Raw genomic sequence first — 16,480 nt, 5'->3', positions numbered from 1 at the left:
ATAGAAAAATGATATTTCTTCTCTTGGCCCTAACCCTACCTTGCAATATATTGGTTAAGGGTATTGATTTAGAAGACATACAGCCAGAATTCAAATCCTAGCTCTGCCACCTTAGTCATTAAATCACTTCAGGCACTACTCAACCTATTGGTGCCTTACTTTTCTTACCCATTAATTGCATCTAATAATAGTGCCTACTTCATAGGAATGTTGTTAAGATTAAAGGAGTTAATATATGTAATGTGGCTCCAGGTAAGTAATAGTGTGTTTGTCATTATCCTCCTCTTCATCATCATTGGCATTTAGAACCAGCTCACTTAAATGTGGTGATTCTTAGCCAGGCAGAAGTGGCACAGTTGATTGGAGCATTGTCCTGTGCACCGAAAGGTTCCCGGTTCGATTCCTGGTCAGGTTACATACCTGGGTTGCAGGTTTGATCTCCTGTTGGCACGTACAGAAGGCAACACATCAATGTTTCTCTCGCTCCCTCTCCCTTCCTCTCTCTAAGCATGTCCTTGGGTGAGGATTAAAAAATAATAATAATTCAAAATAAATAAGTATAATGATTCTTAGACTCTAAGAATGTTAGGTGTTGGTCCACTTTGAAATTTTTTGTCTTTGAGAATCTTGATTGTCCTGGTTTCCGTGGATCTCTGCTCCTTGAGTTTCAATATAATTGATCTGAACTAGCAGGGAAAAAGGCCTTTTGCTATTAATGGAATATTTTAATAAGTATACACTCTGTGTTAATGTGTATGTATGTTTGTAATTTTAATAATTCTCAGTAGTGAATTTAGATTGTGGTACAGTGGCCTATATTACAGAATTTCTTTTGCAATAAATAGCATGTAATTATGAATTCCATTCTTTTTCAATCAATCTATTTAATCTTAAATAATTACTGAGGCATTTTAGTTACACAAAATATAGTTCACTGTTACAGTTACATGATTGCTTAAACATACTCCTGTGAACTAACTAGAAAATATAAAACCATATGTTTATTTCATCATTCATTCTGAGTATAACCAGAGCAACCCTTGGCCAACCACTGGCCAACTAGCTACTAGAGGAATAAAATCTGATGACTCAGGACCTTCTCGTGTCTTGTTATAAATCAGTTACTTTTCATAGGAGACTTCCAATAAGATTTCCTGTGCCAATTTAATATTTTGGAAAAGTTAAATAATTTTAGTTTTTTTGGAGGCCACAGGTTATCTGATAGCTGTATATATGTGACCAATGTAATAATTGGGTTTCTTTTATTTCTCTGCCCAGAATTAGTTTCTGCAAAAGTTTATGTGCATATATAAGTACACACACACACACACATTTACCTTAGTGAAGTAATTACTGGGTACATAGAAGCAGAATGTCCAATTCAAATTATATAGAAATATAAATATGCAGCGGGGGGGGGGCAGGTGCAGGGTGAAGGGAATCATTTGGGGGAGACATCCGTAATACTTTCAACAATAAAGATAAACTTAGAAAAATAAATATTAATATGCATATGTATGTTAAATGCACACACACATACATACATGTATATCTGTCTAGGGGAGACAACACATTATGCAAAATTCTTCTATTAAGCTTTGGTAAAATTAAAAATTAGTACTGTTTGTTTTTATGTCTATTGGAAAAGCAGGTATTGTTTTAGCAGAAATATTAAAAGAAAGCAATATCTTATAATGTTATTCTTACAGGCTGGTATGTATGAAGCAGTTAACGAAGTTTACAAAGTACTTATTCCTATTCATGAAGCTAATCGGGATGCAAAGAAACTGTCCACAATTCATGGTAAACTTCAAGAAGCATTCGGCAAAATTGTTCATCAGGTAATGATTGCAATTTCTAGCTTCAGTATAAATGGAGAAAACTGTCTAAAAGCATTAGTGGTGCATTGTACTGATGTCAAACTAGATCCCATGGAATGTCCATTTTAATCAGGTTACAAATGAACAGTGTCAAAATGATGGTTCAGGACCAAAGCAAGGCTCATTAACAAAAAAATGAATTTACCTCACGTAGAGTAAGATCATCATAAGCTTCCCACATAGCTTGCTTTCTTCTTCACTTTTTTTGAATTATTACTAGTTGCCAGTTTTTTTTTAAATTGTGAGTTCTTTTCTGTTTCACAGTGCGTTATAATTATGAATCTGATTTTTATGTTGATTTCTCTTCCTTTGCTGCCAAAAATGTTATTATATTTAAGTTAATACTTTATTAAATGATAGGAAAGTTTAACAAGCCCCTAATATTTTGTGATTTCACTGGACGTAACTGTTTTTCCTAGATGTTTCCATTCAGTCATTCTTTGATATATTTCTAATACGAAAGTAATGGATAAAATGGTTGTCTTATGTTTATTCAGTTATAATAGTATGACTTCAGTACTTGTTTATAGTTTATGGAATCCACATATTATCACAAAATTTAGATTCCAAATAAACTTGGTTTAAAAATGAATCAGACTATTAGCAGTTGACGCCCCTGAAACTAAACCCTTGGCTCCGTTTAAATACCCTGCAGTGCCCGTTGAGCCGCCTCCACTCCACTCCCTTTCCTGCGCTGCCGGTGCTGGCCTCTGCTCCCGCCGCCCTCTAAGAAGGAAGCGGGATATGGAATGTCCGCTTCTGTGTTCAGTGCTATTCTTTATTCTCTGTCAGCCTGACTTCCTCTTTCTTGCCATGGACTAAGCTGTTCTAGTTGAATTGATATAATCTAAAAATGTTAACAGTCTTAAAATAGGGCTGCTATACTGTTACGCCAGAATTTTATTATCATCTATTAAAATACTGAAATTGCAAAAGATTTACTAGGATTCATGAACATAACAGGTGGGTCTTTTTTTATAATCAGTTATACTGTCAAAGGAACCTCACTCATCTCAGCTTCTAGAACTGTAAACTGCAAATTATACAGGTCAAGTCTGGAACATCTAGAGCTAGTAGATTCCAAGAAAATTTTATCCATTTTTACCAAAGGCGTTTGAGAAAAATTGAAATTTCTATTAAAATTTACCCCGGGTAGTTCAGTGAAGTACATACAGCTAAGTTTAGTTAGACATCTAATTTAGACACTCAAATGGAACAAGTAGTAGGCTTTCTTTCCCCAACATGGGTACTTTCCCTTTTAAAGTTTTTAAAAGGTGAAATTTTAGCTCTTAGATTTTGAACAAGCAATTTGTAAAGGTATCAGAGGTCTTAAAAGTGAACGAATATGGGGTTTAAAAATATCCTAGTGTCTCCTATTCTTGGAGAAGAATTTATGGTATACGGTGCCTTTATACTACTGAGCTTCCTTTGGCCTTTTTTTGTTCTTTTTAAACAATTTTTTTTATGACCTGCCCTCTTTTACTTTTTATTATACAGAGTACTGGCTGGGAGGTAGGTAATGTTTTAGTTAGTTAAAGACACTAATAGATTGATTTGATCAGATTTCTTATGCCAATGCTTTGCCCACATGTGCTAGCTGTGGGCATTCTGTTGCTATCTGCTATCAACTGAATTCATTAACCAAAGAAATTCTGTTAAAATACTGTAAGTTGTTTTTTTAATTTCTTATTAAGAGGTGTAGGCAGTGCATGGAAATCCATACTACACTAATGAGGTTCTTTGGTAAATGAGCCACTTTGTCATCACTTTAGTTTGTTTTTATCCCTTGAAGCATTTTCTTTCATCAACATTTACACACAGATTTCTTTTTTTAACCATATTGTTTCACCTCATTTTACAGAGGTCGATTTATGTGTTATTGCTCAGAGGTGTAAATAGAAAATACTGTATTTCATCTGATCTAAGATGCCATCATTTGTAAGACATACCATTAATTTATATGCATTTAAGAAAGAAAAGAGAAACCTGTGTATTAAATCACAACATCTATCAGTTGCAAGATGAATGCCAACTACAGAGATGTTAAAATGTAGGCCCAAAAAAAGTGTGCATCTTAGAATTGATGAAAGAATGTGTTCATTGGATCTTGAGTCACTTCCCCTGAGTAGAAGCACTCCTGAGGAAAGAAATTCACTTTTGTCATTTAAATTTTGTTGAGGGGAGGGATAAAGAAATTGAGAGAACTTGAATTTGACCTCATATTCTGACAGTGTTTCATAATTAGTGTTTAATGAAAACTGTGCTTCCTTTTACGCAGTAAGTGGTTTGCCTCATGAGTTATATATAGATCAACTCTTACCTGAAAATGCCAGGAAGAAACTGATTGCCATTGTTTTAAATTTCCTGTAAAGGAAAGAATTCTCTAAAATGTGTTCTAATTTATTTTGATGAGGTAAAGCAGAGTATTTTAATACATCAGATTTATTTAAAGCTAGGTATATTTGTGAAGTTGTCTGCTTTGCCCTCTCACTTTGTATAGTCCATTTCATGTTGACTAAGCTTAGGCTTTCTGTTTGGTTTTGTATTGCAGTCCTTGTCTTGGGACCCAAATAGAAAACCTTAGGAATAAATGTTACTACTGCATTTTTTTCCATTTCTGAATTGGTTCCCACCTTTTTCTTTTGTACTTTTGCATCTACCTTAATTCTCCAGATGAAATGTGTATGACCTTATTAATACCTAGTATAGAATCCTTCATTCTGTGGCTCAATTAAGACATATATAAAGAGAATGGCCATGGGTATCTATGAATGATAAAGTTCCTTATGGATTTCCTGTCATGAAATGGAATTAGCTGAAAAGTAAACATAAAAGAAGATATATGGAAACCTCTGAGCAGTTTATTACTAGTCTGCTTGATGCTAAATCGACCCCTGAAAGGTATAATTTTCACTGGTTATGATATTAATATCATTCTGTCATCATGTTTATTGCATGGTAAAAGTCGCACAGACTTTATCTTCTTGTTTTTATCTTGTCACTACCTTTCACTGGATCTTTAGCTTTGTAGCTTCTAAAATTGTTGCACGTTTGTTTTTTGCTTTTTCCTTGTGAAACTTAAATGGATGCTTGCATTTTTTAAAAAATGTGTTTGCTACCATTTGCTGCTTATTTGTTTTGAAATTTCCCTAATTAAAATGCCTTCTGTTTTCTCTTCTCTCTTGCCCCTGGTTGCTGACCCTACTCCCTACTTTTACTATTGTCTATTGTGGTAAGTTCCTATCTTGTGAATATTTTTCTTTTTGACTCGAAAAACTTCAGTAATTTCATTTTTTCTAAAAAACTATGTTTTCTAGCTAATTTCCTAGTATTCTCAAAGAACTCTCATTGGGTTGAAATTCAGTAAAGATAATTTATACATTGTAGAATGACTCTGACTTAGAGGAAAAGCCTTCTACATTTTATACTAGCAATGTGTTTCATTTTTCATTATGCTCCTTGATTTGGTATAAATTGTTTGAGTTGGCAAAGCTTTTGGGGGATGTGTGTGCGCGTTTGTGTGTGTATGTAAATGATTAACTCTAAAACTTGACACTTAGCAAAATCACAAACCCTTCATGAATCATGGTAGCTGTTAAACTGCTGGCCAGTTTCAGTACTTCGATCGCTGTTTATTGTTCACTTTCCCCAAGTCCATTTTTTAAAATAATAGGAAATATAATGTGCTTTAATCATTTATTATTGCATTTTAAATTATTTTTATAAAGAAGAAATGTCGAATTTCTGTTCAGAAATTTTTATAACTGTCTCATATTTTGTGTGTGTGTTTCATTTTTAAAAGGTACATTTATATCTTTATGAAATAGTGATCAATTTGTATTCCAAAATAGACAATTTGTATTCATAGTAGAGAGTGTTGTAAGATACAGGGAGAAAAGTACCAAGTAATTACTCAAGGAAATTCTCAAAAATTCTCAAGGAAAACATCAGAGAAGTGTAAGATGATATATACTTATGTCCTAGTGTTTGTATACCAGTATAGAGTATGGGGAGTATATGGCTTATTCAAGAACTTGGACTAAGGTGTCAAATATATTGGGATTTAACTCCCAGCTCCACTACTATATGGTCTCCAAGTGTGACCTCAGGCAAGTTATTTTTCCGTATCCTCAGATAAGGGGGAAAGGATGGTTCCTTATTCAGAGCTTGATGAGAATTGACATAATGCGGAAAGTGGACAGCCAATGTCTGGCACACACTAAGTACTCAAAAAATGTTGGAGATTATTATTTTTGTTGTTACTATATTTGTGATTATCATCATTATTATTACTATTACTTGAAATATTTACACAATTTGGTTAATAAAATCTAGGAGGTGTTATGTTCCCAAGTTGAGATCTGTGACTAAATAAACTGATAAAAGTGTTTTCTCTCTCTTTTTTAAGTATGTTACTTTTGCCCGGCCAGGCGTGGCTCAGCGGTTGAGCATCGACCTAGGCTCCAGGCGATCCGGGTTCGATTCCCGGTCAGGGCACATGCCTGGTTGCGGGCTTGATCAATGACTCTCTCATCATTGATGTTTCTCTCTCTCCTCTCCTTTACTCTCTCTGAAATCAATAAAGATATATTTAAAAAAAAAAAAAAAAAAGAGTTCCTTTTAAGTATGTTACTTTTTAAAAAAAAAAATTTTAATCTTGAATTTTAGAGAGAGAAGAAGGGAGAGGGGGAGAGAGAGAGAGAGACATCAATGTGAAAGCAGAGCATCGATCAGCTGCCTCCTGCACGCCCCCCACTGGGGATAGAGCCCGAAACTCAGGCATGTGCCCTGACCAGGAATCGAACCGGCAACCTTTTGGGTGCATGTGACGACACTCAACCAACTGAGGCACACAGGCCAGCGCTGCGTGTTCTCTTTAAAAGGAATAGATCTAACAGGAGGGAAGGGGATGGCCACCGTGGAATACTGGTATGCCTGCTTGAAGGACGCACGCTAGACAACAGTTGGGTGAGGACAGAAGTTAGAGAAGCGATGTCATTGTGGAAATATAACCAGCCCAACAGAATGTTCCTTATGAAACACAGATTTTAAGAACTTGAACAGATTTAATAGATTTGTCACAAGACATTTCAACCATTAGAAACATGGATAGATGAGTAGGTGGATTTCCTTGTCTGGAATAGTTTCATCACCCATAAGAGTGTGGAATCAGTGATAGAACTGCCGCTGAGGAAGAGTAAGCTGAAGTGGGGGTGTGATGGGAAGTTCAAAAAGTTCCTAACAGTAGAGGAAGATAATGTTAGGAAATCATAGGCTAGATGATAGGAAAGTGTTGTTTTTTTAAAAAAATTCAAAGGAAAACATATCATTCTGTGGTCCACCCTCTGAAGAGGAAGTAAAGATGAAGTGATGTTTTTCCTGAAGATGAAGCTGTGTGTTAATGCTTTCATGAGCCTGATAGGTCAGTGGTTTGACACTAGAGAACTCTACGTAGAAAATAAATTTACTTAGACTCAACTTTCTATCCTCTGCTGCTCCTACATTTTTTACTCTCTTGAGGAACCAAATCTTATTTTTATATTCCATTTACTGATGAATAGTGGCTAACACATCATAAGCACTCAGTGTTTTTCCTTGAACTGCGTGTTAGTATGGAAAGTAAATAAAGAGTCTAAATGGTTGCTCATAGTTCAATTTTAAGGTGCAATAATAAAACTCAAATCCAGACCCAGGGAGGCAGTTAGCCTCACCGATCAGGTCAGATCATAGCAGTATTGTGTCTGTTTCTGAGGTACCACACTTAAAAAGGTGGCACTGAAAAACAAATAAAATGCACACAGGATAGTAACTATTCTCCTATGAAGATGATTGAGAACTGGAAAGTTTAACTAAAGGAAATAAATTGTAAAAGCTGTCTTTAAATAGTTAAAAGGCCACAGTATTGAAGATTTGAAATAGTGTTTTAAATTGGAAACCTCAGAAGAGTACAGCCAGAATAACAATATTTTAATATTTGTAGGAATATTTGTGTATATGATATTTTTGAAAAATAACGATCACAAATCATTAGTTGCCTCAAATAGTTTTTTATTTTCCATGCAGTGCTTTCTTCATTCCTTGATTATGTCAAAATTTGCTATTATTATATTGTTGCATTGTCATGTTGATGGTTTTAATCAGAATTTTGGCTGAATACATTTACTCTATCTAGAAAGATTTCCTTTGCAATAGAGATCAGTTAATTTTTATGTATGTTAAATTTTGAAATAAAATAACTTGTGAAAAAATTATAAGTTAGAAACCTCAAGTTTCTTTAGCTCCAAAGACTTTTTTTAAAAAAAACTTTAATTCTCCTGGACAAAAATGGGGTATTTTTGGTCACTATCTTTTTTATTTTTTGTATTATAAAACTGGTGAGTTAAAGATCAGAATTTCCCATTTTGCTTGGTTATCTGACATTTGTGACTTATTTTGCATGCCCCTTTGCCTTTTCAGTAAGAACTCAGTATAGGAAAAATAAGTATAGAACCGATTAGACTAAAATACTTATATGTGCCTGTGTATGTAGGAGCCACCACAAAATCCTTCTGAAGTATCTTTGTATCTAAATTGAAAGAATTGCATAGAAAGCTTCTACTATTTTACCTTTATTGAAGGAATTTGTTGCCAAATGCCCTATGTAAAAGTGACTCTAGTGTACTTCATACTTGAAACAAGTGGGTGGTTTGAGGACTGTAGAATAACCGGCTCCTCTCAGTTTTTCCCCTTTTATTTTTCAGTCTCACATTTTCCCTTTCTATTCCATTTTTAGTTACTCATCCAAATAAAAATATCTTTATCAGCACAGGGATACTGATTGTAAATTTTTGCTTTACTGCTTCTGGATGGTCTTTACATTTACTGATTATCTGCTCTATACCAGGTGCTATATTTGGCTCCTAACTTTTATGATCTAACTTAATATATGTAAAGAGATTATATGAGGCTATTTAAAAATGTTAGTGTTTTTATGTAGTGTATGCTCTAATTTCAGGACAGTTAAGACACACTTCATGTTATGCCAAGTATCTTTTCTTGCAATAAGGAAAATAAGTGAATTTATTTCAAGTGTATGGACTTAAAACATAAACCATTGTGAAGTAGTCACTTGGTACAAACCTTAAAAAGCATATACCATATGTGATATATTTAACTTGGTGAAAGCCCAATTACGTAATGTTATTTGTTGGAAATAATGAAAAAGGAAAGATTATTTGCTTTGTTTTTTACCTTCATTTGAGAAATAATAAAATATTGTAATTTTGAATTAAAACATTTTGCAGTGTTTTGGGAATTTTATACTACAGTGATCTAAACATAATGTGAAAAACAAAATATGTTGTATTAAAGTTTCTTTATTTTCCTAAACCTAGGATGGTAAGCGGATGTTTGGCACCTATTTTCGTGTTGGTTTTTATGGAACCAAGTTCGGGGATTTGGATGAACAGGAATTTGTTTACAAGGAGCCTGCAATAACCAAACTTGCAGAGATATCTCACAGATTGGAGGTGAATGCTGTGGTGGTTCATAAAATGTCATCTTTAATTTGTAGTGATAGACTTTCAGATCAAGATCGAATCATTTAACAATCCAGATCCTGCCAAATGAGCTGTCCTTTAGAGTACAAGGAATTTTGATAAGGACAATAATACTCTTTCAAATCTTTTATGACAACAATAAAACAATATTATTAACTTTATTTTGAGACACTATTTTCACACATATTTTAGAAACCCTTGTACCCTTCAGAATTATTATAATTTATGGAGAAATGTATAGTATTATCCACATTTTGTTTTTAAAAAAAGCATAAGGAAGTAAGTAGCATCTAATTATGGAACTAGAACTCCAAGAAATTTCTGACCCAAGAGCTTTATCTCTGGCTTAAGTGATTTCCAGTGAGATTGATTGATTGATTGATTGATTGATTTAATATATCTTTATTGATTTCAGAGAGAGGAAGGGAAAGGGAGAGAGAGAGAGAGAGATAAACATCAGTGATGAGAGAGTCATCGTTGATCGGCTGCCTCCCGCATATCCCCAACTGGGGATTGAGCACCTGCATGTGCCCTCATCAGGAATCGAACCACAATCTCCTGGATCCTAGGGTCGACACTCAACCGCTGAGCCACGCCTGGCCAGGCCAGTGAGATATTTTTAGAATGTTAAAGACTGAAATCATACCTTGAAAGCACTTCCTAGGATCCCTTAACTTTTATAGTTTCTTAATTTTCACCATAAATGATTATTTTTCATACTTATAAGGCTAGTCAATCTTTTCTGCTGTAGTTATCCTTTCCAGCCTTTCTCTATTCTTGTCACTTAAAGTGTGGTTCAGGGACCAGAAGCGTTGGCTTCACTTAGGAGAGAATCTCAGGCCCTATTCCCCGACTTTCTGAATCAAAATCTGCATTTTAACAAGATCCCAGGTGATTTGTATTCACATAAGAGTTTGAGAAGCACTGCCCTTAGGCTTGTTTTTATTCTCAACTGATGTTAATTTCTTGAATATTTTATTCTTATTGGTGACTTGACTGAGCTCTACTTCCATAGATTGGCTTAAACTGTGACTTTTTATTTTTCAAGAAATTAAGTAAATCTTGGGAAATATTGAGGCAGTATTTCTCAAACTTAATCATAAAAAATATCTTTGGGGAAAGAGTAGGTTTTCTCCTTTCAAGATTCAGATTAGTTTCTCCTTTTGAATAGCTCCCATTCATTGCCAATGCTGCTACTCAATGTCATGTGGAAAAGTCACTACATTCTTGACCCAGGGTTGCCTTTTCAAAATCTAAACCTATATAAAACTTCAACAGGTTAGTGTTTTTATTTGAAATTCTGGAACATTGCATTAAATCATTCATAAAAACGAGTGCTTGTTCATTGACCCATGTTTGCAAGAAATCAGGCCACATCAAACTTAATAAAAGTAAGATCCTATACATCAAAGATACTGAGTTTCTTTTGTCTTTGCTTTCTGTTAAGTGAGTAGATGGGGATAATATCAAATAAATATGAATTGAGACTGGGCTAATTTGTAGGCTAAATATAATTTATTTATAATTTACTTTATGATTATTAACATGGTTGTACAAAAACTTACTAAATCGCCTAGTTTTGCTTAGGAGTCTCCCTCAGAGGCCTTTTCTAGTCTCTAATACTGTTAACTTCATGTAAAAGATTTCTTTCTCTTTATTGTAGGGATTTTATGGAGAAAGATTTGGAGAGGATGTGGTTGAAGTAATCAAGGATTCTAATCCTGTAGACAAGTGTAAATTAGATCCTAACAAGGTATGGTTGATGAGACTGGAGTGACACATAGGTATATTTTTGAGACTGTGATTTTGTTGGAGAAAGACTGAGTTTGATTTAACAGTGAGAAAATAAAGGACTTTTTCCCTTCCCAGGCGTATATTCAGATTACCTACGTGGAGCCATACTTTGACACATATGAGATGAAGGACAGAATCACATATTTTGACAAAAATTATAATCTTCGCCGTTTCATGTACTGTACACCCTTCACTCTAGATGGCCGTGCCCATGGGGACCTTCATGAGCAGTTCAAACGGAAGACCATTCTGACTACTTCTCATGCTTTTCCTTATATTAAGACAAGGGTCAATGTTACTCATAAAGAGGAGGTAAGTTCACAAATGGGGAAACAGAATTAGTCATGCAAGAACAGTGTGGATGTGCCATTACGTACCACCCCTCACGTAGTAACATACTAGAACTGTACCCTTTTTTGAATCATTAACTTTAGGCTTCTAAGTCCCTACTTCACCCTCAGCTTTTTCTTTAAAAGGTGACTTTTCATAAGGCATCCAAAGTTTGGGATTTTATTGTTAGATGACGGTTTACAATTGGTCTCCACTTTTTTTCCTATTTTTATTGATTATATATAAAGCTCATTAAATAGTTTTCTATCAGTACACTGACCTAATGTTATTTCATCCAGATCATCTTAACACCAATTGAAGTTGCTATTGAGGACATGCAGAAAAAGACACAGGAGTTGGCATTTGCAACACATCAGGATCCAGCAGATCCCAAAATGCTTCAGATGGTGCTCCAGGGGTCTGTGGGCACAACTGTGAATCAGGTTGGTGCTTTCTGCCGGTGCTGTTTAAGTTATGAATGGAATTTGGAATGATTTTATTATTGTATTTTACAAAGATCACAAATAAGTGCCAAATCAAATAAAAAAGGTGTTAGAGCTGATTGCAAAAGACACTGAAAGTATAAATATAAACTGAAAAACAAAAAATTTTAGTATAATCTTAATTGTAAAGATTTTCACTCCTGCCTTCTATACTGCTTATGTTTTTCTACCTATCTGTTCTTAAACATTCCATTAAGAAGGAACTGATTCATTTAAAAATATAAACTAGCCTTTCCTTTAAGTTTGTACTGAATATGCTCTAAAAAGGAGAGTTCATTTTCAGAGCTATGTATGTGCATGTAAATGCCTACTTTCTCAGAGGCTTCCTGATGTTATTTTCTCCAGATTGCCTCATAGTGAACTGTGAGGAATAAATAAGTAATGTGGAATCATTTTGAAATTTTTAATAATATATGTACACAAAATAGTACTGTTGATTTATCATATGTAGATAGAAGGCATCTGATTGTCTCTTTGCTGATGATTAGGGACTATTCCGAGGTCAGAGAAAATCCAGACAGGCTTCAAGTAAGATTTTACATAATATGTCTTACCTGTTTTTTAGGTTAAAGGAATAACGCCAAAGAAGGCCCTACCAGAACTGAAGCAGACACTTTGAGACCTTTACCCCCTAAAACATACATGATTTGGAGCTTTTACCTCCAAATAATATAACTTTCAAAGGATTATCTTTAATTCAGTGTTGGGAACACATTTAGGATAATGAGGCATTGTTTCAGGAAATCAAGTCTAATAATCTGGATTAACAATTGATTGCCAGTAGCCCAACAACTTTTACATCGAGGATAAATTAAAGAATGTAAAAAATTCAAGGCAAAACACATTAATGAATAGTCAATCCTTGAGCTCCTACTCTTTTTCTTTGAAAAATGAACTAGTGGGTTAATTTAAATGTAGTAGGCAAGAATGTAGATTTGGCATTAGGAAAAACTGAAAACCTACTGCCAGGATCTGTCTCTGGAGTTTTAATATAGGCATAGATATATGCATCAAGTTGAAATGCAGCCATCTCAGTGCTAAGAAAAATCATTCAGGTAACTTCTCTCTCTTTTGAAGATAAAACACACCTCTTGTTTTTCTTCTTTTACAGGGGCCTTTGGAAGTTGCCCAGGTTTTTCTATCTGAAATACCCAGTGATCCAAAACTCTTCAGACATCATAATAAACTGCGACTCTGCTTCAAAGATTTTACTAAAAGGTATTCAAGACTTCCTACATAAATATCTTCAAATTGAGAGTGTCCAAAGCCACAGTGTAAAAATAAGGGTCTTAAGGGACAATTGAAGAGAGAAAATCTAGGACAGTGGTTCACAGTGAAAAATAGTCTGTGTCCTTCTCCATTTACTTAACATCTTTTAAATGTTTTCTTAATATTATTTAATTTTCTGTGGAGGCCTGTGTGTCTCGTGATTTATTCCTTGGTATTTAATACTTTTGTTTTTGTTAATGGTGTCTTTTAAAATTATGTTTTGTTTACTGGTATACAGAAACGCATTTGAATTTTCTATATTTTACATGAGAATATTGGCAAACTCACTTGTTAATTCTAATAATCTGTAGAACCTTTTTACAGCGATGTTTAGGATCTTTGGCACTATGTTGAATGGTAATAGGAATAGAGGCATTATTTTCTTGTTTCTGATCTAAAAGGAAATGTTTTCGCTGTTGAGTGTAATGTTTACATCAGGTTTTTTGTAGCTGCCTTAATTAGATTAAAGACACTCCCACCTATTTGTAGTTATGCTGTTTTTTATCATGACAAATTTAAAACTTATCAGATGAGGTGTGTGTGTGTGTGTGTGTGTGTGTGTACATAATATTTGGTAAAAGTTTCCTATTTTACTTGGAAGTTTTGCAACTGTGTTCAAGGGTGAGATTGAAATGCAATTTTTTCTAGTAGTCCCCATTAGGTTTTGGTATCCCAGCCTTGAAAAAATGAGTCAGAAATTCTTCTCAGGAATAGTTCTTTTTCCCCCCTATATTCCGAATTTTTTTTTAATACTCTGGAATAATGGTTACATTGGGATTATCTATCCTTACAGTATTTGGTAGAATTTACATATTGGTGTTTTCTTTGTGGATAGATATGTGATTTGACTGATTGGATGTATTTGATGGTTTTAGGATTATTCACATTTTTTCTTAAGTCTATTTTGGTAAATTATATTAATCTAGAAAAGTATAATTTCAGATTTATTTGATACATAATATCCTCTGTGCCTTTATAAACTTCTGTATTCATCTCATTTTTAAATTCTAGTAGGGGATAGTTAGGCTTCTTTCATTTAATCTTGCCAGCGCTTAGTTTATTTTTTTCAAGAAACCAACTTTTGTATATATTGATATAGAGCTATAATACTTTTAAATTTATTTCCTCCCTTATACTTCAAGTTTATTCTGTTCTTTTTAGGTTGCTTAGCTCTTCAGTTTTAGCCTTCTTTTCTAACATAAGCATTTAAGGCTATATACAGGGTACCTCCCAAAAATGTATACACACTTTAACAGTTGATAGCTCAATTTTGAAAATGAAATGTATTTTAATAACCACTGCCTTTATAATTATTCAAAGTGTGTTTGTACACTTTTTGGAACGCTCTACATTTTCCTTTGAGCGTCATTTTAGCTACATTCTGCAAGTAGTGATATGCATACATTGCTTTTTATTTAATATCCTTTTACTTCTCTATCAGAGTCCAGATATTTTTTCTTAAATATGTGAATAAGTTGTTTCAATAGCTATTCATTTAAGAAACATTGGAACACAGGCAGACCACTGTGCCAGATGCCATTGGAGCCTCATAAATGAATGTGGTTATCTCTCTTTTAGTTTAGAGCTTTTAGTTTATTGGTAATATGGGGGGGGGGAGCTTCACATTTCAAATTTAAAAATATACAATTTTATTTTTAAATTTTATTGAATAAAAATATAGAATATTCAATTAAATGAGAACTGAAAGTGGAATGCTAGATTTTTAAGGAATTCAGTTGATCATCTGTTCCTTTTCTTAAGACTAATACAAGACAGGATATTTAACATTCAACCAAGAAACTGAATGTCTTCATCATGGTGAATATATAGATAGCACTAAGCCCTCAAACTGTGCCAGAAGAAAGTTTTTGACAACACACTCTTTTTCTAGGTGTGAGGATGCCTTAAGAAAGAATAAGAGCTTAATTGGGCCAGATCAAAAGGAGTATCAAAGGGAACTGGAGAGAAACTATCATCGCCTTAAAGAAGCCCTACAGCCTCTGATAAACAGAAAGATCCCTCAGTTATATAAGGCAGTATTACCTGTCACCTGCCACAGGTATGCTTATTTTTCTATTATCTGTGATATGTTCAGAAAAATAAAACTTGCTTCAATTATTTAATAGTGAATTAGTGTAAATTTTATTACATGGTTTCAGATATTGTGCCTCCTGACAAGTTCAACTAGTATAAGTCTTTTATCATCTTTTCATGAATCAGTCTCCAAGATGTTTGTTCTTTCTGTAATTCAAGGTTCACAAAGTGGTGTTAAGTACTCATACTAACCAGGACACCACATGTAATAACTCTGGACTCTTAAAACTATTCCTTTTAAAGTCCTGTCACATTTTCTGGTATTTTTGTGGGAGAATTCACTGGAATATATCAGGAGCCAGGTATTTGTTTCCCTCAGCCCTGACAGTCAGTAGTATGCAGTATTCTAGGTTTGTATTAAAACATGTAGCCCCGCTATCAAGGCGTATTTTTCTCCACTTTCTAAGTGTGACACATAAAGTTAGAAATGGAAATAACTTGGAATTTTCTACAACTGATCCTAGTTGTACTTAAGCAAGTAATGTAATCTAATTTTTAGATTTCTCCTCTAAAATTTCTTCCCTTGGAAAGGTTGTGGACATTAAATGGCATGTAAATTTCCAAGAATGATGCTTAACATTTTAGTTTTTAGTACCTGGATTCTGGACAGGGCATAACTGCTAAAGGTAAACTGCTTTTTTGGCATTTTGAAATCCAAATGTATATACAACTTGAATTATTGTGGCACCAATATTTTACCACCCTTTTCTCTGAATTAATAACAGTAAAGCTATTAAATTATACTTACCTGATTAATATTTAGAAGGCCTTTGAAGTTGCTTATAAGAAAACAACGTAAATGTATGCTAAAATATGCTACAAAAGACAGTTAAACTGGCTATTTGATCAGCTGGGAATTCATCCTTGTTCTTCAGTAATCTAGTATTTCTGTACTTGTAGACCTCTGAAAAAAATCATACGTTCATTCAAAAAATGTCTACTAAATGGCTGCTGTGTCATGCCCACTACCGGAAGCATTTAGACTGTCTGAATCTGTTCCACAGTCTACAGGAAGAGGGAGACCAGAGGGCCTGTTTTAGATCTTCCCTCTGGCAAAATATTATTTTGCTTC

The 16,480-nt window shown here is 34.1% G+C and overlaps 1 protein-coding gene across 7 annotated transcripts in view; it reads left to right on the top strand.

Moving 5' to 3' along the window:
- The window catches only part of DOCK7 (dedicator of cytokinesis 7), a 155,418-nt gene that overhangs the window by 129,852 nt on the left and 9,086 nt on the right, over positions 1 to 16,480 (top strand). For 4 of the 7 annotated variants that reach the window (XM_087820488.1, XM_087820485.1, XM_087820489.1 and 1 more), the window contains 8 exons: positions 1,710 to 1,841; positions 3,378 to 3,392; positions 9,263 to 9,388; positions 11,082 to 11,171; positions 11,288 to 11,524; positions 11,842 to 11,985; positions 13,157 to 13,263; positions 15,206 to 15,373. In XM_087820488.1, the coding sequence (XP_087676614.1) occupies positions 1,710 to 1,841; positions 3,378 to 3,392; positions 9,263 to 9,388; positions 11,082 to 11,171; positions 11,288 to 11,524; positions 11,842 to 11,985; positions 13,157 to 13,263; positions 15,206 to 15,373 (1,019 nt within the window). Of the gene's footprint in view, positions 1 to 1,709; positions 1,842 to 3,377; positions 3,393 to 9,253; positions 9,389 to 11,081; positions 11,172 to 11,287; positions 11,525 to 11,841; positions 11,986 to 13,156; positions 13,264 to 15,205; positions 15,374 to 16,480 lie in introns of all 7 variants that reach the window. The other 3 variants (XM_087820486.1, XM_087820491.1, XM_087820487.1) reach the window with 2 other exon arrangements.

Source organism: Miniopterus natalensis, chromosome 9 (genome assembly GCF_054644295.1).
Source record: "Miniopterus natalensis isolate mMinNat1 chromosome 9, mMinNat1.hap1, whole genome shotgun sequence".
NCBI classification, from domain to species: Eukaryota; Metazoa; Chordata; class Mammalia; order Chiroptera; family Miniopteridae; genus Miniopterus; species Miniopterus natalensis.
The sequence above is the reverse complement of the archived record's forward strand: the minus strand, read 5'-3'. Positions and strand labels throughout refer to the sequence as shown.